A 23,728-nucleotide genomic window follows, 5' to 3' on the forward strand; every position below is an offset into this window, starting at 1 on the left:
TGCATAGTTTATTTGTGTGACTGTGATTAATGTTAAAGACAAATGGAGATTGTTGCTATATATTAATTCAGAATCTCTTACTTCATAGGATTTCTTTGATAATTTGTGTTTCGCTGATATACTGCATCACAGGAAAGCCCTGGGTATGTATTTATTTCTCTAGATTCTTTTTTCACATGGACATCACATCACCACTCCGATGGCTTGGATATGTTTTAAAGGTCATTGATTTGCATTTTTGATAGAAATTTGTTCAACGTTTTTGCTCCTTCACAGAATAAACATGCAGATGATGCAATCCAGGAAACTGCTGAGTAAGCTACCACTTCCTTAAATTAAAAGTGAATCATCTTTGAGGTGCTGATAATGAATGGTGAAATGAAAATTATCCATCCATAGTCCATGCTGCTTAATCCAACAGGGTTACAGGGTTGTGGGCCTACCCATGAAGCTGAAATTTTCCATTGCAAATTTCTCATTTTAGGGCCATAGATGACAAAGGGATGCTATCTTTTAAAGTGGAAGTGGAGCTTCCACAGGACATGGATGGGATTCAGCATGACATTGACCCCCATATGAGGATTTGGAAGAGCATGACAGTCAGTGGACAGAACAAACAGCCCCTGAAAGCTGAGGAAGACTTGGATGAGCTGTATCACCCTTCAGTGCCTGAGCTGCTTCAAGTTCAAATACAGAACCTGGGACCTGCTGCTGACATCCAAGAAGAGCTGCGACAGGAAGATGCCAAAATCCAGTACAGGCAGGAAGCAGAAGAAGACAGAGATTATATCGACCACCCTGCTTTTGAGAAAGGGGCAGCAGAAGAACCTAATGAAGACTTGAATGTTGCCTACAACAAAGCAAGGGAGGAGTTGAGGAGTGGGTTCAGAGTTCAGCTTCAGCCCGAGGAGGACATGGATGACATTTACCACAAAGATTCACTCATGCCAGTCTTTAATCAAGAGAACACTAAAGCTGCTGCTGCTGCTGCTGTGGATTTGCCGTTTCAAGGGAAGTACAGTGAGCCAGAGGAAGATATGGATGACGTCTACCACCGGTGATCTACGCACAATGGGCTGAGGGAGTGCAGCTCCTAGTATATAAATCTTAAGTGTCATTTTATTAAATTAAATTGCCTTAAAGCAACAGAAATGTTTGAATCTGTGTCACTCATGCATCTTAATAAAGACACTTTCATCACACTTTTCATGTTTTATTAATTGAAGGAAGTTCAGACTGCAAAGGTCATAGAATATACAAATGTGTTTGGTTCACGTAAACTAGAGACTAATAAAATAATATTTACTGTATTAATTATAGATTGGCAACGTTTTTTTAATATTGCAATTTCAGATGGAAGCTGGGTAAAATGACAAATCTGCTTCATTCATAAATATTCACTGGCCTGGTGCCTGGCTGCACTGAAGAACTTAAACTGAACTATTTGGTAATTTACAAAAGTAATCCAAATTACACTTGGAGCAAAACATCTGTGCTTCACTGCAGCATCTCAGCAGGAATGACTCCTTTCTTCAGTATCAGGTTACCATACAGAGCAGTTTCACTGAGGAAATAATGAAAAGGAAAATATTAACATGGTTTTAAAAGTTTCATATAATGCGCTTTGAGGTGCAGATTTTGTAGAACATGTGGACTTTAAATATTTATAAAGAATCTCCCCAATTGAAGATATCTAAATTCCAGATTTGTAAGAAAAGTTATTTGTATACAATGAAACAAAATGTCACAAATTATGGATTAACACTTAGCCAAAATGTAGTGGAATAACACACGATGACGATTAATTTGGTTTTGTGGGGTAGAAACTGACTTCATTTTTAATCAGCTTTCACACACCAAAACATTTTTATCTTCATTTTGCTTACACACGTGCAGAAATAAATCATTTTTTAAAAATCTGTTAAAACCAACCCTGTTGCTACAACAGCGTATGCCTTCTTGGCTCGTTCATAGAAAGCATATCTTTCCAACTTCTCCAAAGGAGTCTGTATGCAAACAGGAATGACAAAAAAAAGAGTCTAAACACAGAATTTTCTTTTACTTACAGGCTGCTTTAATGTTTAGGAGACAGGCTGTCCTACCTGAGAACCTGCCTGGTTTAGGAGCTGTGTGTAGGTTCCCCACACAGGAACTTCTAAACATCTTTGCTTGTCACTGTCTACCAAATCCATGACTGCTGCCTGTGCAAAAAATGTTCAATAAATACAGCAATAATAGAAAGGTTCTGCACAAAATCAGCTGACAGAAAAACAGAAAACATCACTCAGTGGTTTTGCCAAATAATTATGTTAAAAATAAACGACAAACTGTCAAGTCCGAGGTTTTACACAAAAAGAAATAATAAGAATCATTTGGTCTCTTTTATATCTTACAATTAATAAAATAAAACTTGAGACTGACAACAGCATGATGTTACACCATAATTTATCAAAAAATAAGCCAATAAGCTGAAGCAATGTGTGAAAAGTGCACGCCTGTTGCTTCCATAACAACTAAGAAGGTAAAGTGCTGCAAATCCTCTGTATTTTGATTAATAAATTATCAGTAAGTCTGAGCCACTCTGTAAAAGCAACAATGTTGTCAGTTTGCTGCTCTGAAACCTTTGTGCATCTTGACACAATACCAAAGACAGAAATGATCTTAAAAGATCTTTTTTTTTTCTGCACATCATTTAACATTATTTCCCAACAATTTGGAATTCATCAGTTTTCCATTAGAAGAATTATCCACAAATGAAATACATGTATGACAGTTGCCAGTCTTTCCAGGAATGAAAATATCCATTATAACTATAATGCTTAAGGAAACGGCTTTAAAATGTTTTATATAGAAAATATTTTTTAAAAAAAATAGAGCTACATGTTAATATATCAAATCAAATTAAATCTAAATTTATTTCTTGAGCACTTTTCATGCCATGGGCAACACAAAGTGCTTTACAAGATAAAACCAAGTCCTAAGGATTAAAATAAAGAGTTGATAACAAGACATTTAAAAACAATAAAGACGCAAGCTCTTTCCACACACTCATACACACACAAGGAAAGACAGCAGACTGTCTCTTTAACTGAACACAGGTATAATTAATAAAACAGATAAAACATTAAATTAAGAGATAAACGTCTGACTTGAAGCTGATGTGAGGAAACAATATCTCGGGATCCATCCACACCAGGAGCCAGTCCCTGCATGCTCATAGGGGCCGCCGCCAAAGCAACCGCACAACTCCCAGGCAGCCAAGGGCCAAAGCCAGGGGCCCGCAGCAGTGAAGCTGCAGGGCTGGACCCCGCGCCACCCAAACAGGAGCAGTCGCCATGGCAATAGCCACCAAAGCAAACAGGCAGGGCCCCCAGCGTGCTGGATCCCCAGCAGGAAAACACTTTAGTTGAAAACAGAAGTTAAGGAACCTTAAGAAACAGTAAGAAGAAATAAGAGCAACAATAACAAAAATATACATAAAAGGACTTTATCCTAATGTGCTAAAAAGAAGAGGTTAGATAATATAAAATGAAAAAAAGTAAATATAAATAAATAGATAAATGAATAAATAAATTTATTAAATAAAATAAGTAAATAAAATAAAAGTAAACTTCAGTTAAATGCTAAGCTAAAAAGATGGGTCTTGAGCCTCTTCTTAAAAACATCAACAGTATTTGTGACGCTGAGGTTTTCTGGCAGGCTGTTTCACAGTCGGGGACCATCATAATGGAAAGAGGCCTCACCGTATGTTTTAGTTAGTTTAGGCCAGTACCTCAGGGTCTGCGAGGGCTCATTATTAAAAAAGAAGGTCAGATAAATAAGAAGCCCCAAAGACCATTAAGACATTAATAAACAAGTAAAAGAATCTTAAAATCTGCTGCTCTATATAACTATAACAGGGAATGATACTGAATAAATATGATTTGTTTGGAAGGATTGCCAGGAGACAGCCCTTAAAAGGCAACACATCACAGCTTAAATGTGATGAGGTGCACTAAACAAACAGAAAACTTATGGAACAATCTTGGAACCTTTGATTAATTTGAAAATCAGTTTCTGAAAATCTGTTTAGATAAATTTCAGACTTTATGTTGACCATTCACTATTATATACAGTATGGTTTGGTTTATATGAAATTTTTTTTTTAATTAAGAGAGTGTAATTTGTCTCATCTACTTATTTGTGGCCCCGTACCGGATGAGGGACATAGGTATCCAGGGGTAACAGCTTCAAAATGGCCTCCAAAAGCCCTGGGATTGCCAAACCTATCAGGATGAAATGCAGTTTACACATTGGTGTGTGGACACACCAATATTTAAAATTAAATGTATACGTATATTACATACCATCAGCTCTTATCTCTTTCGGACCACAAGCACAAATGGAAGATGCTGGGAAATTAGCATCTGCAAGTACTGAAAAAAGTCCATGTCAGCGTCTGGTGTTGTAGCAACAGGTTAATGATCCCGGAAAGCTTGCCCTCACCCTCTTCCCGATCTTGACAGGACTATTTACAATACTGCCCGACATTGTGCATATTGAAACCTGTCGCAACTAGCAATTATGGCATGTGCATAAAGTTACAAATCATACCTAGTTCATCCCCATGGCCCATTTTAGCGAGAACATACAGCAGCTCAGGTGATAAAACAGAGGGGATTCCTTTCAAGACGACCATACTGACAGCCAAAGAGGTCAGAAAACGGAGAATCGAATCAAGAGAAGTTACTCCAACTATTTCCGCCTTCGTTTCAACAAAGATCGTAAACCCGGAAGCAAGAAAAAAATAAGGGAAATTTTGTTAGTTGAGTTTAATGCATTTATTATAGCTATATATTAGTTTTTGATCGTGACATGAAAAATTTCAGCCGGTTTATAAAGTAAGAAATGTGCTTAATATGATAAGACTTCAGCAAAAACGCCCAATGTATCCAGACGCATGCCTACGTAGTCAGATCTGATTGGTTATATTTGGAAACAAACATTTTTAGTTGAACAATAGGTAAAATAAACCAAGATGTGACATCCCATGAGAGATGTTACACAAGACAAAATATGTAGTTCATGTTTTGCTATGATTATGATAAATATTCTGAGAAAGAGCAAATCTTTAAATTATCCTAAAGTATCAGAACCCATTTAAAAAGATGTCACTAGCCTATAGTGCAACGTGGTAATGGTCTCTGTTGTCTCTGACATTGGGTGGGAATTTAATTCAAAACATACTCTGTCAAATGTGTTATGCCGACACGCTTTCTGAGGCCAAGAATGTGAGATAATGAAAATATTTGTCAGATGAAAACCACTCCACCCGGTCTGTTTCATCTGAGCCAGAAAAACCCTCAGCTGGATAGCAGAAAAAAAATGCTGAGGAATCCTTTCTATGACCACAGAACATGTGCTAAAGAGAGGGAGAGACTGGGGGAAAAGGGAAACAAAAAACTGATCTCACTTTCCACACAATGTTTTTCTGTCAGACATTCAGTGAGGACTGTTTTCACTTCAGACGTTTCAGAGTAGATCTGCCATCAGATCCAGTAGGATAAAGTTTTTTTTGTTTTTTTGTTTTGTTTGTTTTTTGTTTGTTTTTTGTTTTGTTTTTTTTAAACTCCGTCAAGGTAAAGGTCATGTATTTGGCCACATTGGTTTGTCTGTCTGTCAGCAACACTACTCAAAAGTTATGGACTTTACTAGTCTATGCTAGTAACATACAGACTCAGAGTGCAGACCCTTGCCAAGCAGCTCATTTCCATCAATATTGTAAAGAATCTTGTTAAAAAATCCAATTTCCAAATTACTTTCCGATCACTCCAACAATTTTATGAATCTAAGTTAAAAGACCGTTTGTCAAGAAAGTAAATGACAAAAAACCTCCCAGTAGTTTTTAGTAAATTTGCTAACACAGAGACAGATAAGCGCCTGTAAAGGGTCTAGAATGTTTTGTTTTGTTTTTTAAAAAAGTTGAACTAGACCCTCAAAATATTTTTCGTATTTTATTATTCCCTTATAGTGTTGAAAAATTGAGAGAAAACTCAGTTGCTTTACTGTTGTTACCATACAGTCTATGGTTGTTCCCCTATAATATTGTGGCATGTAGTCACCACCAGAGGGCGCATAGTATTGTGAGGTACTCAAGAGAGACCCAGCAGAATAAATCCTGTCGCTGGTTGACCGCAAGCTCCTTTCTTCTGTCTCTCTTATGTAAACAGGTGGATTCTATTTGTCAATTACGAGTTAGTTGATGGCACAAAACCTAAAAGAAGTTCTGAGAAAGCAGATATGTGAGCTCTGATGGAGTGGAAATGTGTAATGTAGCAAGAATGCAGTCAGAGCCATTGAGAACACGTGTTTACATGCCATGCGATGTAATGTTAAGTTAGCTGAGTTAATCTAACAACGATGGTAACCCAACAAGGGCATAAATGATAAGTTAGGTTGATATGTGCACTGAATGTATCACTGAAAAAAACATTTAATCTTGTTGTTATGTGTGCTTGATTGTTAATGAAATTGAATTACAGGGTAAATGTCTAAAGTGTGTAGTCCTTAAAATGCAGGATTCTGGTTATGCACTTTTCTGTTGTATAAAGTTTCAAAGAGATAATCAGTGAGGGTATTTCCTTATGTTTGACAGAAATTTTCATGGTATTTATTAAGAGCAGAACAAACCCTGCTGCTGCAAGCTCTGGTCTTCTGTTCTCTGAACAGGAGTTACTGCTACACCTCTCATGACCCTTGCCAAGTCAGATCCAAAAAAAAAAGATAATCTCCTTGGACCTTGGAGAGGTAAATGGCCGTAATCATTGGCAAAATCATGTCCGGGTTCCGCCAGCATGATGGTAAAAGCCACAGTGACATCATGCAAGCATTGTCTATGCACAAAAAGTTAGGAATAATAATTTTGGGATTGAATGTTTAGAACAAGTCAAGTCAAATCAATTTATTTTTAATCTTGTTCCAATTATGTCAAAGTATGAACATTAGACCTAGAATTAAAACCTCTGTTTTTCATTCTGCAAACCTTTAGTGATCAATTAATGGGTAACACGTCTTGTCAAATAATCACCTTAGGGATCAGTATAGAATAGAATAGAATAAAATCTTTATTGTCAACAGCAGGGCGCAGCAAAACTTTGTTTAGTGGTAATCTTCTCTTTCATATTGGCAGCCACATATCAAATGTTTACTACAAATAGACAAAGATGAGTAAATAATATTGAAATCAGAAGAGGTTTGGGCTCAGGACACAGCCTTGGGCAACACCAGTGTTGAAAATATGCTTGGGTCTGTTTGTTGTGCAATTAGTATCCAAAACATTGAAATGTTGGCTACATTTGCATTCAAAAGTTTAGAGGTCAAATGAAGCTGACCTGAAAGGTTAACTATAGGCTAGTTAATGAGGTACATTCTTTCATTTGAGGAATATGCTTAATTTTTTGTCAGAAGCATTTATAGCATATATAAAAGCTTATTCATACTTTTTGCAGCGACATGGTGCATCAAAATGTCTGTGCAGCTGCTGCCCATAATGACTATTCTGCAATAAATTGTTTTAAAAAAGGGAATAAATCTGGATAATTGTGTAATATGGTTTTAGTTTTTTCTACAGCAGAAGAATGAAAACTAAACTAAACTAACTAAAGTTCCTTGTCTGAAAAACTGATAGTTCATCATTGCACTGTACTTCTTATGGAAAACTATTATATGACTACTTTCTTTCATATTGGCTGATCCAGGTTTTAGGCCTTATTTTGCTCTATTATAGCTTATTTACTGGTTTTATGAGACCATTAAACTGTAAAGTCAGCCACTTGATGAAGAGTCACTGCTGTTGACGGTAGATTTTGCAGGGACAGAGATTGGATTCTGCTTGACAGGAGAAAGGAGCCTCTCAAGAGCTGGGCCTGCCTGCCAAATTTGAAAGCCTCCTTCTCCCTCTCCGGACTCATGCTGGTTTTGCTTTATTTCGGCTTCTTTAAATGAGTTTATCACGCTATGAGGTTCTGCGGTGCCAAATTGTAACGTTTTACCCTCTTTGTGTGCGTGGAGAGCCTCAATTGAGTCTACATTTATTATTTTGACCTTTCGGCAGCCTCAAAGACGAGTATCTTTTCAGGTCCTCTCTGCAGACTTTTGTGCATCCCCGCAGTGAGAATGTGAAGGCTTTTTTTCCCTCCTCCTTTTTAAAGTTTTGTTCAAGGGGGCTGACAAGAGAGAGAGCAAGCTCTAGGGAGTTATTGAATTTGGAAAAAAAAAAAAAAATCAATTAGGCCACGGCCTTGTGAAAATATGGGGTGCCTCCGTGTGAAGATCAGAGGCAGAAAAGAAGTCTCCTGATGACTGGAGCAGCAAAAGAAAGCACACACTAACCAAATTTGTTCTGGTGTTGTCTTTGAAGTCAAAATTATGATTTTTATTTTAAAAAGTTGCACTGGATATTTTTAACTACTTTTGACAGATGCAAAACTTCATAGGCTAATCAAAAAGTGATCAGCCTATTTGTTAAATATTCCAAAGCCTTTTTTTTTTTTAAGTAAATCCTTATTTAAAAAAATACTGCAATTATGATCAACTCCTCTAAACAATTCAAGTTTCATGCAAATCTGCTGCATTGATATTTTTCTTATTATTTTGCATGCATTTGTGCGACAAGACAATTGTGTTTTTTTAGGCTAATGGTGAATTAATGATCCCTGAGCCGTCACCTTATCGTGGTGGAGGGGTTTGTGTGTCCCAAAGATCCTAGCAGTTATGTTGTCTGGGGCTTTATGCCGCTGGTAGGGTCACCCATGGCAAACAGGTGTCTAGGGGAGGGACCAGACCAAGTACGGCTCACAAGACCCTATGATGAACACAAACTCGGGCAGAAATGTTCCCTTACCCAGACGCGGGTTACTGGGACCCCCCTCTGGAGCCAGGCCTGGAGGTGGGGTACAAGAGCGAGCGTCTGGTGGCCGGGCCTTTACCCATGGGGCCCGGTCGGGCTCAGCCCGAAAGGGTTACATGGGCTCCACCTCCCGTGGGCTCACCATCTGCGGGAGGAGCCGTAGTGGTCGGGTGCAATGTGAGCTGGGCGGCAGCAAGGGGCGGGGCCCCTGGCGGTCCGATCCCCGGCTGCAGAAGCTGGCTCTAGGGACGTGGAACGTCACCTCTCTGGTGGGGAAGGAGCCTGAGCTTGTGCGAGAGGTTGAGCAGTTCCGGCTAGATATAGTTGGACTCACCTCGACTCATGGCTTGGGTTCTGGAACCAGTACCCTCGAAAGGGGCTGGACTTTCTTCCATTCTGGAGTTGCTCATGGTGAGAGGCGCCGAGCAGGTGTGGGCATTCTCATCAGCCCCCAGCTTGGTGCCTGCACGTTGGGGTTTACCCCAGTGGATGAAAGGGTAGTTTCCCTCCGCCTCAGGGTGGGGGGCGGGTCCTGACTGTTGTCTGTGCTTATGCACCGAATAGCAGTTCAGAGTACCCACCCTTTCTGGAGTCCTCGGAGGGAGTGCTGGAGGGTGGGGACTGAATTTCTGGGGACTCCATTGTCCTGCTGGGGGACTTCAATGCTCACGTGGGCGACGACAGTGAGACCTGGAGAGGAGTGATTGGGAGGCATGGTCCCCTCTGAACCCAAATGGTGTTTTGTTATTGGACTTCTGTGCTCATCATGGATTGTCCATAAAGAACACCATGTTCCAACATAAGAGTGTCCATATGTACACCTGGCATCAGGATTCCCTGGGCCGCAGTATGATGATCGATTTTGTAGTTGTATCGTCAGACCTGCGGCCACATGCCTTGGACACTCGGGTGAAGGGGGGGGGAGCTGTCAACTGATCACCACCTGGTGGTGAGTTGGCTCAGATGGTGGGGGAGGAAGTCGGTCAGATCTGGCAGGCCCAAATGTGTTGTGAGGGTCTGCTGGGAACGCCTGGCTGAGTCCCCTGTCAGAGCGAGCTTCAACTCCCACCTTCAGCAGAGCTTCGAACATGTCCCAAGTGAGGCAGGGGACATTGAGTCCGAATGGGCTGTGTTCCATGCCTCTATTGCTGAGGCGGCTAGCCGGAGCTGTGGCTGTAAGGTCGTTGGTGCCTGTCGTGGCGGTAATCCCAGGACTCGTTGGTGGACACCAGCAGTGAGGGATGCCGTCAAGCTGAAGAAAGAGTCCTATCGGGCCTTCTTGGCCTGTGGGACTCTGGAGGCAGCTGATGGGTACCGACGGGCTAAGCAGCGGGCGGCTTCGGCTGTTGCTGAGGCAAAAACTCGGGCATGGGAGGAGTTCGGCGAGGCCATGGAGAAAGACTTTTGGACGGCTTCGAGGAGACTCTGGTCCACCATCCGACGGCTCAGGAGGGGGAAGCAGTGCTCCATCAACACTATGTACAGTGGAGGTGGGGAGCTGCTGACCTCAACTTGGGACATTGTGGGTCGGTGGAAGGAATACTTCGAAGACCTCCTCAATCCTACCAACACATCTTCCGATGAGGAAGCAGAGCTGGGGGACTCAGGGGTGGACTCTCCTATCTCTGGGGCTGAGGTCGCTGAGGTGGTCAAAAAGCTCCTTGGTGGCAAGGCCCCGGGGGTGGATGAGATCCGCCCGGAGTTCCTTAAGGCTCTGGATGCTGTGGGGCTGTCCTGGCTGACACGCCTCTGCAGCATTGCGTGGACATCGGGGGCAGTACCGATGGATTGGCAGACTGGGGTGGTGGTCCCCCTTTTTAAGAAGGGGGACCCCTTTTTAATTACAGGGGAATCACACTCCTCAGCCTCCCTGGGAAGGTCTATTCAGGGGTCCTGGAGAGGAGTGTCCGCCGGATAGTCGAATCCCGGATTAAGGAGGAGCAGTGTGGTTTTCGTCCTGGTCGCGGAACAGTGGACCAGCTCTTTACCCTCTTTGGGGTCCTGGAGGGGGCATGGGAGTTTGCCCAACCAGTCTACATGTGCTTTGTGGACCTGGAGAAGGCATTCGACCGTGTCTCCCAGGGGCTCCTGTGGGGGGTACTCCGGGAGTATGGGGTACCGGACCCCCTTGTGCGAGCTGTCCGGTCCCTGTACGACAGGTGTCAGAGCTTGGTCTGCATTGCCGGTAGTAAATCGGATTAGTTTCTGGTGAGGGTTGGACTCCGCCAAGGCTGCCCTTTATCACCGATTCTGTTCATAACTTATATGGACAGAATTTCTAGGTGCAGCTGAGGTGTTGAGGGGATCCGACTTGGTGGCCTCAGGATTGGGTCCCTGCTTTTTGCAGATGACGTGGTCCTGTTGGCTTCATTTGGTCGTGATCTCCAGCTCTCGCTTGAGCAATTCGCGGCCGAGTGTGAAGCGGCTGGGATGAGAATCAGCACCTCCAAACCTGAGACCATGGTCCTCAGCTGGAATAGGGTGGATTGCCCTCTCCGGGTCGGGAGTGAGTTCCTGCCTCAAGTGGAGGAGTTTAAATATCTCGGGGTCTTGTTCACGAGTGAGGGAAGGATGGAGCACAAGATCGACAGACGGATCGGTGCGGCGTCTGCAGTAATGCAGACTCTGCACCGGTCTGTCGTGGTGAAGAAGGAGCTGAGCCAGAAGGCGAAGCTCTCGATTTACCAGTCGATCTACGTTCCTACCCTCACCTATGGTCATGAGCTGTGGGTCGTGACCGAAAGAACGAGATCTCGTATACAGGCGGCTGAAATGAGTTTCCTCCGCTGGGCTCTCCCTTAGAGATAGGGTGAGGAGCTCGGTCATCCGGGAGGGGCTCAGAGTAGAGCCGCTGCTCCTCCACATCGAGAGGAACCAGTTGAGGTGGCTCGGGCATCTGGTCAGGATGCCTCCTGGACGCCTCCCTGGTGAGGTGCTCCAGGCACGTCCCTCTGGGAGGAGACCCCGAGGAAGACCCAGGACACGCTGGAGGGATTATATCTCTCGGCTGGCCTGGGAACGCCTCGGGATCCCCCCCGCAGAGTTGGCAAATGTGGCTGGGGAGAGGGAAGTCTGGGCTTCCCTGCTTAGGCTGCTGCCCCCGCAACCCGAACCTGGATAAGCGGCACGAAGATGATCGAGTTTAGAAATCAAACCCAATTTTCTTTGTTAGACTGATGTACAGAAGCCCAGCAGGCTGTAAAACTGCCAACTTCAAAACACAAGCGATCATATGCCGCTTGGTGCTACTGGACTGATGGGATCTTGTGATTTACTGATCTAATAAGCTTATCTTGTTAAAATAAATGTAATGTAATCAAGTAAGCATGCATCTTTGCTTATTTGTCTGTGGTTTTTTTTTTTTATATCACTTATCTACATTGAGAACTTCACTGTGCATCAAGCTGACTCAATTTACTGGCCACATTCAGCGTCTGTACTTTTGTAAAACCTCACTAGCCCCACCTAGTGGTCTAATTTTATTGACATTTTAATGCCCTTTCAAAGATCTTGTCCTGATAATAGACTGAACTTTATCTACCATTTATTGGTAGAAAATACTGCACCTTCATATCTGTAGCTGTTATCTTGTAACATTCAAAGTCTCAATGCTGAAAATTAGTTTAGTTTTATTTGTAAAATATACATAGAATAAGTTGCTACAAACATTTGACAAATGGAAAGGCAAAGTTAGTACAGGTCAACCAGACTGATTCCTCCTGTTACATACAGGGTAATCAAAGTTATCAAATCATATATATCAACAAACCTCCAGCACCCTGACTGCGTGTGATTTTAACTGTGAGGTCCCAGTGGAACGCCCTTCACTGTAAAAAGACACTCGTGCACTCATCTAGTGCCTAATCTTTATCTTCGCAGCCTGTTTGCTCCAATACCATTATGATTTGTTACATAATTAAAGATATTGCCGATGAGGACATAGCCAATCATATTTCAATCAGAAGCTTTTGGTTCTTCATCAACTTTTGATTTTACTTGTCCTGGAAACTGGCCTTTCTCTTCTCCACAAAGGCTGTCATGCCTTCTTTACGGTCATCCTGTAAAGATAAAAACAAAATAGAAACATTACAAATCAGCTCCCAAAATCACAATCAATCTTCTTTCCTTATTAAAAGAAAAAGTTTTTTATACTTACTGTAGCAAAAGTAGCGTGGAATAAACGTTTTTCCAAGCGATTCCCCTCTGCCAAAGTTAGTTCAAAAGCTGAAGTAGAACAGAAGAATAAAAATCACACAAAACTGAAACACAGTAACATTCCCTTTAAAAAACAAAAAAAACAAAACAACAAAACAAAACAAAAATAAAAAAAACCACACATACCTGCATTGACTGCCTCTTTAGCCATGGCACTGACCAGCTTCGAGTTGCCAGCAATTTTCTCTCCACATTTAACAGCTTCAGACACAAGTTGGTCAACAGGATAAATCTTACTCACCAAACCTGGAAAACACACACAGCTGCTGAGTTACAGAGAAAAAAAAAAAAATCAGGTATACTACTACAGAGTATTCTGTCGCAGCCTCTAAGTAGTTTGAATTATTTTTTCTGGCATTGCTATTACCTGATTGCTTGGCCTCTTGAGCACTAATCCTGTCTCCTGTTAGTACCATTTCCATTGCAAGCGACTTGCCCACCGCGCGAGTCAGCCGCTGGGTGCCGCCCGCTCCTGCGGGCAAAGGAGTGATAAAGAGCTGCTACAAATGTAGATGTAAATGTAGATCAATCAGTACAGAAAAGAAAGCTTTCTTACCAGGAATGGTCCCTAGCAGGATTTCTGGTTGGCCAAACTGTGCCTTCTCTCCAGCGTAGATGATGTCACACATCATGGCCAGCTCACAGCCTCCACCCAGCTGGAGCGGAAACATTACAGGACCAGAAGTAAATTAATTTTTTCATACTATACTTTCTTAAATGTACTGGTACAAGTAATACTTAATAAAGAGTTACAAGCTCAAAAGTAAGTGAACACATGCACCGGTGCACTTCAGATTTGAGGATTTTCTTTTTTCCAACACAGCTTAAAAGAACTTGACAAGCTTTCAAAGCAGCATGATGTCGACCACATCAGAAATCTTTTGAGGGATTAAAAACCAGTCGCAAACACCACCGTCCTGGACATAACTCATTTAGAAAGCATTCTCTGGAGAGTAAAGTCTGTTTTAGCATGGCAGTCATGTTTCAGGATCATGCAAACATCAGTCATCGTTGGGTGAAATGCATGTATTTCTGAAGAATGTGCCGCATTTTTTACTTTTATAGAAGTAATGAACAAAGTGTTGATTCAACTGTGTTGGATTTCAGTAATAGTAAAGTTAGGATAAAAGTGACATTTACCCCCTTTTTCTTTTTTTAAGAACAGAGCTCCATCCACTGCATTATTTCTTGTTGCTACTAAATTTAATACAATACTTTCCTATAATCACAGTTAATTCTATTAAGTAATATTTATTTAGGTAAATAACGCTAGGAAAAAGAGCATGAGCAGACCAGCCTGAGACAACAATTTCCTCTTTACTTTTTAAATCAGTTTTTTTTTTTTTTGTCAACATTGATAATGAAACAACACTTGACCCAAGTTGACCCAAGAGAAATGAATATAATTTAGCACCCATGAACAGTGATAATGACAAATACAGAAAATACCCAAATAAATATTTTTGTAATGGTGTAGTCTCACTATAAGCCGAGTTTATTTTTGGTCCAAGTTTTTCTCGCAGACTTCTCTTTCTGCCATTTCTTACCTTATTAGATTTCTTAATGTGGTCAACATTTCCTTGATCTGTGCTTCACAACGCAGTTTTAAGAATTTAGCCTGTTCAAGGAAAAAATATTGGTAGACAAAAGAAAAAAAAGGTGATTTGGGATTTGTTTCTGAGAGATAAGGATAGGTGTGTTGTTCTAAAGGCTCCCATATTTATTTTCTGGTAATATGGTGTTTTTGGTATTAGTATGTTTTTGGTATACACTTTGAATTGTCTTTTAAATTAAATGTGCCATCCAAATAAATTTGCCTTGCCTGTTGCTTGATTAGTTTGTGTTCAAGCTCTTCTACTCAACCTCACCAACAGCAAAAACCTTACAGGAATGTGTACCTACAGCAAAGCCGTTGACAGCTGCAATCACAGGCTTCCTCACTGTTGAGACTCTGTTCCAGTGAGCCAGGAAGTTTCCACCATAACACTCTTGAAAGGTTCGATTCTGCATCTCTTTAATGTCTGCTCCAGCTGGAAAACATAACAGCTGAATTCACCATGACGATGCACCACTGTAATCAGCTTAATATACATTATCAACCGAAGTACAGAGAATTTATTCTACTAATTACCAGCGAAGGCCCTGTCACTGCCTGTGATAACAATTGCTCCAACATCTGCATCAATTTCAAAGGCATCCAGTGCTTGTCCCACCTCCTTCATCAGCCCATCGCACAGAGCATTGAGAGCTTTGGGCCGGTTCAGCTGAATGAAACCCACATTGTTGTTCTCGCCTCTCTTTTCCACCAAAATATACTCATACTGAGCTCCTGCATGAAGACAAAACCAGCAGCAATGATCAGGTAAAAATTAAGTTGATTCTCCACATTGTTTCTAAACTAAAAATCAAATAAAACCTCCTGAATACCTCAAACAATGCATTATTTAAAGAGTGGCTTTGTCGTCATTATAGCAGAACAATAAGATTGGAGTTGCAGCTCCACTTGGTGTACAAATAAAAATGATAACACAACTGACAATAACCTACATAGATAACACACACACACACACACACACACACACACACACACACACACACACACAAGTTGTGTAAAGAACTGTTGTCTTTTGCAGATATATACAGGCGCTGAGACTGTGTGCAGTGGGATAATATATAATGAACATGATAATTTAATGCACCATTATTTAACTTTTATTTTCCACAAGTGCAAATAATTATGAATAAACAAAAACCCTTGCTTACTCTGCTGAGGAAACACTGTATGTGCTTTAAGCTCATAATGCACTTGTCTAGTCTTGACATCTGAGGATAGGTTACTGAAGTGTTCTAGATTAAGCCAACCCATGAAAAAGTGCTGAAAGAAAAACTACTAACTTATTTCAAACTTTAACAACGCAATATAGTGGCACAACGTTATGCAAACCTTGGATTTCCCGAATACATATTCTGCTTTTGTCACGACTTCATGAGGAAAAAGGTTATTTCATGCCATAGCTGAAAATCTATGTTGCAAATACATTTTTATGGTGGATTTTTTCCTTTTACAGATGTTCTCATGTAGACACAATGAAAATGATAGAAAGCAAATAAAAAGGCCTTTAATTACTGTTTAGCATCAAACCGTTTTGAAACCCAAACAACACGACTGAACACCTGCAGCAAACTAAGGAACAGCATTGTTTGGTTTTTTATGCACTTCTCCACACGCGTCGCACATTCGGTGACGCATCTGGATGACATTGTGGTGGAGCTAGCTATTCGTGCAGATTTGATAAGAAAGAAAATGGCCCCCAATTGGTTTCTAAGCACACACCTGAACTATAGAGACGACCAGCCGAGAGAAAGGCCGGAGCTGCTCTGGTGGGCTTCAGGAGCAAGGTAGCAGTTCTGCAGAGGAAAGACATGACAGCTGAAAGACGCTGAACTCTGATCCAGACTGAAATGCTTGCTTGTCCTTCTTTGTTGGTGCTTCAATGAGGTGGCATGTTTGAGAAACATGCCTTACCGCCACCTGGTGGTGATCAATTGTCTCTTAAAGGAGTGAAATTACTTTAATTGAAACACACGCACGATTAAATGTTTGGTTAATATTTATAGATCTATATAGATCTATAGCGATCTATAGATCGTTGTAATGAGTTGATTACTTTTGAAAAATTGATCATATATGTATATATATATATATATATATATATATATATATATATATATATATATATATATATATATATATATATATATATATATATATATATATATATATATACAAACAAACAAATAATATAAAAAGAACTTTTTATATTAAACTATGCCTGCGTGTCTTGGCTTTAACTCCTTGGAGGCACATCTGTGAGCGCGCGCAACGCGTTCTCGCAATCGTCGGCCAGCAAGCCTGCATCGTCAATTCCCTTCATTTTTCTCTCCGAGAGTTAAACATCAGGTAGGTAGTAGGCTATAGATAATAATAATTTTAAAAAAAAAAAAACCCCACTGAAATGGAAGAACCATTTATTAGGATATAGTGGTTAATGTGTCATTGGCTGTGCAAGTGAGCGATGCATTTAAAAAAAAAAAAAAAAAAAAAAAAAAAAAAAATCGCTGTACACTTTGCAGTCTGCTGCCCAATGATAGCTCACAGGCTAATTTATGAGAATGCAGCGAGATAAGCACCATTCAGGCATGCATTCATTTACATTGACCATGCATGTGTAAAAAGCTAATATAAACAATAGGCCTACGTGCAAAAAGAAACCAAAATGTAGGCTACAGTACAATGTTACTTAATGATCCCAATATCTGCATTTCAAATAATGGCCTGTAACCAACCCACAAAGCAATAAGCTATTCTGTCACTGATATCAGTAAAGGGAATCTTGCTTCGTGATTATCAAGCTTGAAACTGGCAGAAATGTAAGTGGCTATCTTTCTGTTTTACAGTGACCTAATTTAACGGAGCGGGGAAATTTGCAGAAATGTGGACAGAAATATGTTGCTTTCACTATGTCGGAGCACTGAGCATTTCATCGCAGCATCCGAGATACAACCGACTTTTTCAATATACTGCAGGCTATAAATGTCAGTTTACGGTGATTCTGGGTGAACAGTGATCTAATTGGTGAACGCGAATCTTTTTTTTCACCCGTTTGGTCAAAATTTTGCTCCACCCAAAAACATTGTCTTTACCCCACGATCTGTTTCATTATTTTCTCATGTGTTTCTAATTTGCACCCTCTTCCTGCACAGATCCCAGGAATGAATCAGCTGGTTGCAACGTGCTGGACTTGCATCCTGCTCTGCGCTCTCCTGTGTGAGCCTGCCATGTCCAAAGGAGGTCGTGGAGGATCACGGGGCTCATCTCGTGGATCTCCCTCGCGCAGCTCCACAGCTGGGACCTACCGGGGAGGGGGCGCATATGGTGGGACTCGTTCTCGCTTCCGGGCAGCAGGTCGGACGTCCCCAGTGAGAGTGGCAGGAGCGGCAGCAGCCGGGGCAGCGGTGGCGCTAACGGCGGATAAATGGTACGCGTCTGCGTACCGCCGCAGCGACACCGACAGTTCAGAGGAAGAGCTAGATTACTACAACAGGACCAATTACTTTGATGCACTCATGTCAAGCTCGACCCAAAATGGATCTTTTCTTTCTCAAGTCATTTCAATCATTATTGCAACATTTTCACCAAAATGTGGACTCTTACTGGACTATGTACTGTAGATGTTCAATACCAATTTTTAGGATAATTTTCAGAACAGGTCTAAGACTGAAACCATCGAGGCTGCGTTGAGAAGACCAGTTTGGAGGTGTCACACAGAGGTCGAAGGATGTAATCACAAATACATCAATGTACTGTATGTTTTTACATTTTTGGCTACCAGTGGACAAATATACACTGCCAGCACAGTATTCATGGTCACCTCTCCCATAACTGTTTACCCTGTGATATCCGGTGCATATGTGGCTGATTTTAGGCAGCCACATCCCCCCTAGCCAATGATGCTGTGCAAAGTCAAATGTGGGCCAAGTTTTGACCACAGTTTTGTTCATTTTGGTTTGATCACAGTACAGGTATGCAAGTAAACCATATTTTATTAACAGAGTAGAAAAAAAGTTGACACCAGCATTGTTCTGTTTGACACTGAAACTGCCACCAGAGAGGTTATGGTCAGCTGAACTTGTATTTGGGAAATTATAAATCCACATTCAGCCAAGTTGACATTTTTTCCCCCAATTCTAGTCAAACATAATTTCTAAAATAGGTTTTAAGATCATGTTTAGTTAACCTATAATGACAGCTGCAATAACATAGAGCGAATTAAAGAAAAGCTAAATGATCATATTAATACCAGTTTTTAACACCTGTAATTTAGTAGAATACTTTTGTAACACCTGTGTATAAACATAGTTTAGCAGCTGTTCTTATTCTTATCTCTAGTTAACTTGGCATGTCCATCATTCCAAAGACCCCCTTCACCCACACAAGACACTCAGGAGCAAAAGACTGTTCCATAGCTATAAGTGCACTCAGTTATACTCTGTAACACGTATGTAAATAATAATGTTTATCACTGTCTGTATGTTAATAAATATCTTGTTTACACATCTGCCTCATGTGTCCTACAAAGTAAGAAAGACCCACATATATAAATAATTTATTATATTTACAAAGGATACAGGTATTTGGTCACTGCATCATATCTAGACAGTCACAAATTCTCTCAATGACACTTTTTATTTGTGAAGGATTTTAACCTGGCTCATATCAGTCCAACATTACTTGTCCCAGCTCTCCTTTCCTAAATGCTCTTATGAAATCATAAGCTGCTGCTGTGTAGTTTGGGATGGTGACAGTGATGTTTCCTGAGGAGATGAGAAACAATTATTTTAATATTGGAAATAATGAGTGAGATTAAGTAAAAACTATAAAGAGCTGTTGGACGAGGCTTCATAAATACTGTACAGACATGATCAACAATAACAATATTACTATTATTAAAACAAAGAAGCTAGTTAGTGCAATAATGGTATGAATAAAAACTAGACAAAAACTACTAGATGTGGTTGGTGTAAGGATTTGCCCTTTCTTACCCACTCCAGTGATGGCTTTGACCCGTTGTGTTTTTCCAAGTTTTACAGCAATGCGTTTCAGAACATGATGGATGTCATCACTGGGTTCTTGTAGATCATATTTCACCACATAACTACACATACACAGACACAGCTTCGGTTAAAAATCAGACTAATCTCATATCAAATTATTAATTGACCACACAATGGTTTAGAAAACCTTAATAACACTACCTGTACTTCTCTAGCCTGTTTAAAGAATAAAGTAAGTAGTCAGCAATAACATCTTCTCCCACTAAATGGTCAAGTATAGTTCCTGGAGAAAAAAATAATATCAAAATTTGTCCACAGTGATTCTAATAAAAGAGAGCAACCATTATGTTGGAGGAAAACTGAAAGAACAATGTTATGCTCACCACATAAAGCCAGCTTCATGCCTGTTTCTACACTCTCAATCTTAGGAGGCAAAACTCCTGGTGTGTCCAGCAGGTACATCATGGGTCTTTCACACACCTACAAAAACACAACAGTTACAAATACTATACAGATCCTTGTGTGCAAATGCAATAAATCCATGAAAAAAGATCCAGTGACGCAAACTTGTCCTCTACACACTTGAATCTTAGTCAGGACAGCTCTAGTTATTCCTGGTTCCCCACCTACTCTCGAGGCACGACCTGAAATTAGAGTACAGTCATTGCTAAGGACATGAGAGTTGTGATAAAATTACAAAACCATTAAACTTCTTTGATACCTTTTTTCAAGTTTGTTCTCCGCAGTGAGTTGATGAGTGAGGACTTCCCCACATTGGGCACTCCAATCACCATCAGACAGAAATCTCTATGCTGAAGATTTTACATGATAAAATAAGAACATCAGAGCATGTTAATCTTTTTCTTGCAATGACTCAAACACTGGTATAGTGAGAACATTTTTTGGGGGGAAATCATATATGTCCCTTGTTAGCGCCAATGACATTGGTAACTTGCACATCTGTTCAGGCACCATTAATGCTGCAAGCTACATACAAGCTTTGGAGCAACACCATTTAAGCAGCATCCTGTTCAAAAGACAATGCAAAGCCAAATTCTGCAATTGTTACAACACCATTGCTTTGTAGTGAGAGTGTGGGTACTAAACTGGCATGCCCGCAGCTCAGACCTGCCTCCCAGTGAAAATGTGTGGCACATTATGAAGCAAAAACATGTAATAACAGAGACTCTGGAGTGTAAAGCAACTGAAGCGGCACATCAAGTAAGAATGGGAAAGAATCCTACTGACTAAGATTCAACAGATAGTGTCCTCAGTTCTTAAATGCTTAGTGTTAATAAAGGGACAGGTGATGTAATACAATGGGAAACATACTCCCGTCTCAGCTTTTTCAAATTAAAATGAATAAGTAAAGTTTATTAGTTTGAACATTAAATATCTTGTCTTCATTGTATATTCAATTGAATATAGTTTCAAAAGAATTTAAAATAGTTGTATTCTGTTTTTATTTGTGTTGTACACAATGTCCCAACTCTAATGAAATTGGGGTTGTATAACAAGACAATGGAAAATAGATAAGACAGATCTCTATTAAATAAAATCTAAGTTAACAATAGAAATGTGTTTTTGCATGATCATTGTTCATATCTGCACGAATAATGTTACTTTTGAGCTGTTGTTGTATTTTGCTGATCTTTTTCTTAAGTAGCTTATTGCTTATATTTAAGAGTCAAACTACAATAAAACTTTTAAAATAAGGAAGCAGCTTTTGAGCCACAAGGCACTGAAAGATGTAAAAACATGTACTAGGCTAAACTAATTACCCTTAAATTTCAACTTCAAAAAAGTGTTTACTGAACCATACATACGTCCTCTCTGTTAAAACGTGGTCTGCTCTCTATAATTTCCAGCACCATTGGCACCAACTAGAGGGGAATAAAAATGACAATTGCCACATTCATGTCTATTATTTAAATTTTTTGTAAACCAGAAAAAATATTTAGTATTATGGAAGAAAGACCGTTACCTTTTTGATATTGTTATCTTGCTGCTTTAAACAGTCTGTGAAGAGAACATCCTTTATACCATCTTTTTCAAGCCTCTTCAAGATTCTCTACAGAAACCAAAGCAAAATAAATAAATAAATAAAACAAATTAAACTTTGTATTAATGGTCATTTTAAATGCTGGTAATATGTGGCTACAAATAAGCTAACAACAAAGCTTGTGACCTGCTTGCTTGACAGATCAGCAAGGTCAATCTTGTTGAGAATAAGCAGATGTGGTTTCACATTCAGTGTGTCTTGAAACACAGGGTTTCTTCCAGAGAAGGGGATTTGCTTATTGTTAAAGAAAAAAAACCACCACCACCAACAACAAAACAAAAACAAACAAAAGACAAACAATAATTACCAGATATAACTTAGATTCTAAGGAGTTTTGTCATTTCACAATACTACCTAATCAGATTCATTTAGCATTTTCTTTAAAAAGAAAAATTTGGAAGATGCAAACAAAACTTATATGATAAAGAAATAACTGGGATAGCACTGGTATGACTGCACTGGTCTGATGCTTGATCAGTGGTTCAATCTCCAAGTCCCCCTTCTTTTTTCTTTAAAAAAGGATATTCTGGCATCATGGATTTCGATGATACAGTCCACATTCTTTAGGTTGGCTTTCATCTGCTTGAGTCCTGCAAGCATGAAACTATTAACACAATGAAGTGACAGCGACATTATCCAAACGGTTTATTTCACACGAGTAATAGCTCTGCACTTATCATATTCATCTGGAAAAACGGAGACAATTCCTAACTAATCTTTCACCTTTCGCCATATGTCCGGGGAACCAGTGAGCCACTTCCCGTCCCCCAAAGTCAAACACGGTCCGGAATTTGTCGACATTACGTAGAGTCTGGTACAACCTCATAGCGTTTTTTAATTTAATTAAATAAAGAAGCCTGTCATTTAATGCTAAAAGTTCTTCCGTTGCCTTCACGAGCTACAAGAACATGTTACTGATGGGTCACACTGTTTACATGCGGTGTCGAAACTGTTGACAAACCATTCGGTTCTTCTTCTTCTTTGGTGGTTGATAAACAACGAAAAGAAAAGGTGTACCGCCACCAACTGGCAAGGAGTGTCAGCCAGGACACACAGCAAAACAAACAAAAAAAAAACCCTCCCAATAAAATACTTTGGATTTCAAATGGACTCTTCCGTGCCCTGAGTCTATCAAGTATTTCCTTTCTTTCTGACTCATATCTATTGCAGTGGCTCATTACATGTCCTGTTGTTTCCATTTTGTTGTAGAGTGCACAAAAACCTGTATCATGTTTACCGTCCTATAAAGTGTATCGTCCAGCAAAGTGTGATCCAATTTTAGTCTCCATGATACTATTGTTTTATCTGGTTCCTTTGCTTCTCCTTTTTTACACTGTCCTCTTAAGTCCATACAGCCATCATTCTTTACTTTCTTTCTCTCCGTTTCTGCCATTGCTTCCATATTTAATGCTTACATCTCAATTCCATTTTACCATAGGTAACTGTCAAACCAACATTTTCTTTGTTTGCACACTCCTTATCCCTCTTATCTGCCAATTCATTCCAACTTATCCTAATATAAGCAGATACCCAAAGAAACGGTACTACTGATGCCATTATTTGAATTTTGATCAGTGTTTGATTTCTTTTATCTGGTCTTCTTTTCGAATAACTGTTTTTATACTGATAGAAACACTTGAGTCTGAACAAACCCGTGATCGTAAAGGTTTTGTATCTTCTACCCACTCAACTGCTAATGCTAACATCTCTGATGTTCATTCATTCATTCATTTTCTGAACCGCTTATTCCAATTCAGGGTTGCGGGGAAGCTGGAGCCTATCCCAGCTGGCTTTGGGCGACAGGCAGGGTACACCCTGGACAGCTCGCCTGTCCATCGCAGTACATCTCTGATGTGTAAACTTATAATCCATCCTTTAGTCTCTTCCCTACTTACACTCCTGAATTCTGGCTCAGACTGTTACTCCTGTACTTCTTAACTTTTTGAAAC

The 23,728-nt window shown here is 40.2% G+C and overlaps 4 protein-coding genes across 4 annotated transcripts; 1 reads left to right on the forward strand and 3 right to left on the reverse strand.

Annotated features, from left to right (window-relative positions):
• Positions 1–1,343: 1,343 nt before the first annotated feature.
• On the reverse strand, positions 1,344–4,678 carry fuom (fucose mutarotase; the record flags this gene model as incomplete). Its single annotated transcript, XM_079249029.1, has 6 exons — positions 1,344–1,564; positions 1,933–2,006; positions 2,103–2,201; positions 4,195–4,265; positions 4,347–4,415; positions 4,594–4,678. The coding sequence occupies 6 exons, from the start codon at positions 4,676–4,678 to the stop codon at positions 1,498–1,500; spliced, it is 465 nt and encodes a 154-aa protein (XP_079105155.1). The 3' UTR covers positions 1,344–1,497.
• A 7,826-nt stretch (positions 4,679–12,504) lies between these two features.
• echs1 (enoyl CoA hydratase, short chain, 1, mitochondrial) lies at positions 12,505–16,580 on the reverse strand. The gene is made up of 8 exons (XM_079249357.1): positions 16,437–16,580; positions 15,234–15,431; positions 15,005–15,132; positions 13,659–13,758; positions 13,470–13,574; positions 13,229–13,348; positions 13,044–13,111; positions 12,505–12,945 (listed from the first exon to the last, which is right to left on the reverse strand). Exons 1-8 carry the CDS (start codon positions 16,525–16,527, stop codon positions 12,880–12,882), a joined length of 876 nt encoding a protein of 291 aa, XP_079105483.1. The 5' UTR covers positions 16,528–16,580; the 3' UTR covers positions 12,505–12,879.
• Positions 16,581–17,875: 1,295 nt separating this feature from the next.
• On the forward strand, positions 17,876–18,334 carry sprn (shadow of prion protein; the record flags this gene model as incomplete). The annotated part of the gene is made up of 1 exon (XM_079249114.1): positions 17,876–18,334. One exon carries the CDS (start codon positions 17,876–17,878, stop codon positions 18,332–18,334), a length of 459 nt encoding a protein of 152 aa, XP_079105240.1.
• Positions 18,335–19,253: 919 nt separating this feature from the next.
• Positions 19,254–22,742, reverse strand: mtg1 (mitochondrial ribosome-associated GTPase 1). The gene is made up of 11 exons (XM_079249361.1): positions 22,503–22,742; positions 22,303–22,369; positions 21,906–22,008; positions 21,702–21,788; positions 21,544–21,600; positions 20,439–20,529; positions 20,300–20,361; positions 20,101–20,197; positions 19,919–20,000; positions 19,706–19,818; positions 19,254–19,477 (listed from the first exon to the last, which is right to left on the reverse strand). The coding sequence occupies exons 1-11, from the start codon at positions 22,603–22,605 to the stop codon at positions 19,380–19,382; spliced, it is 960 nt and encodes a 319-aa protein (XP_079105487.1). The 5' UTR covers positions 22,606–22,742; the 3' UTR covers positions 19,254–19,379.
• Positions 22,743–23,728: the final 986 nt, after the last annotated feature.

Source organism: Telmatherina bonti (assembly GCF_933228915.1).
Source record: "Telmatherina bonti genome assembly, chromosome: 11".
Taxonomy (NCBI): Eukaryota; Metazoa; Chordata; class Actinopteri; order Atheriniformes; family Telmatherinidae; genus Telmatherina; species Telmatherina bonti.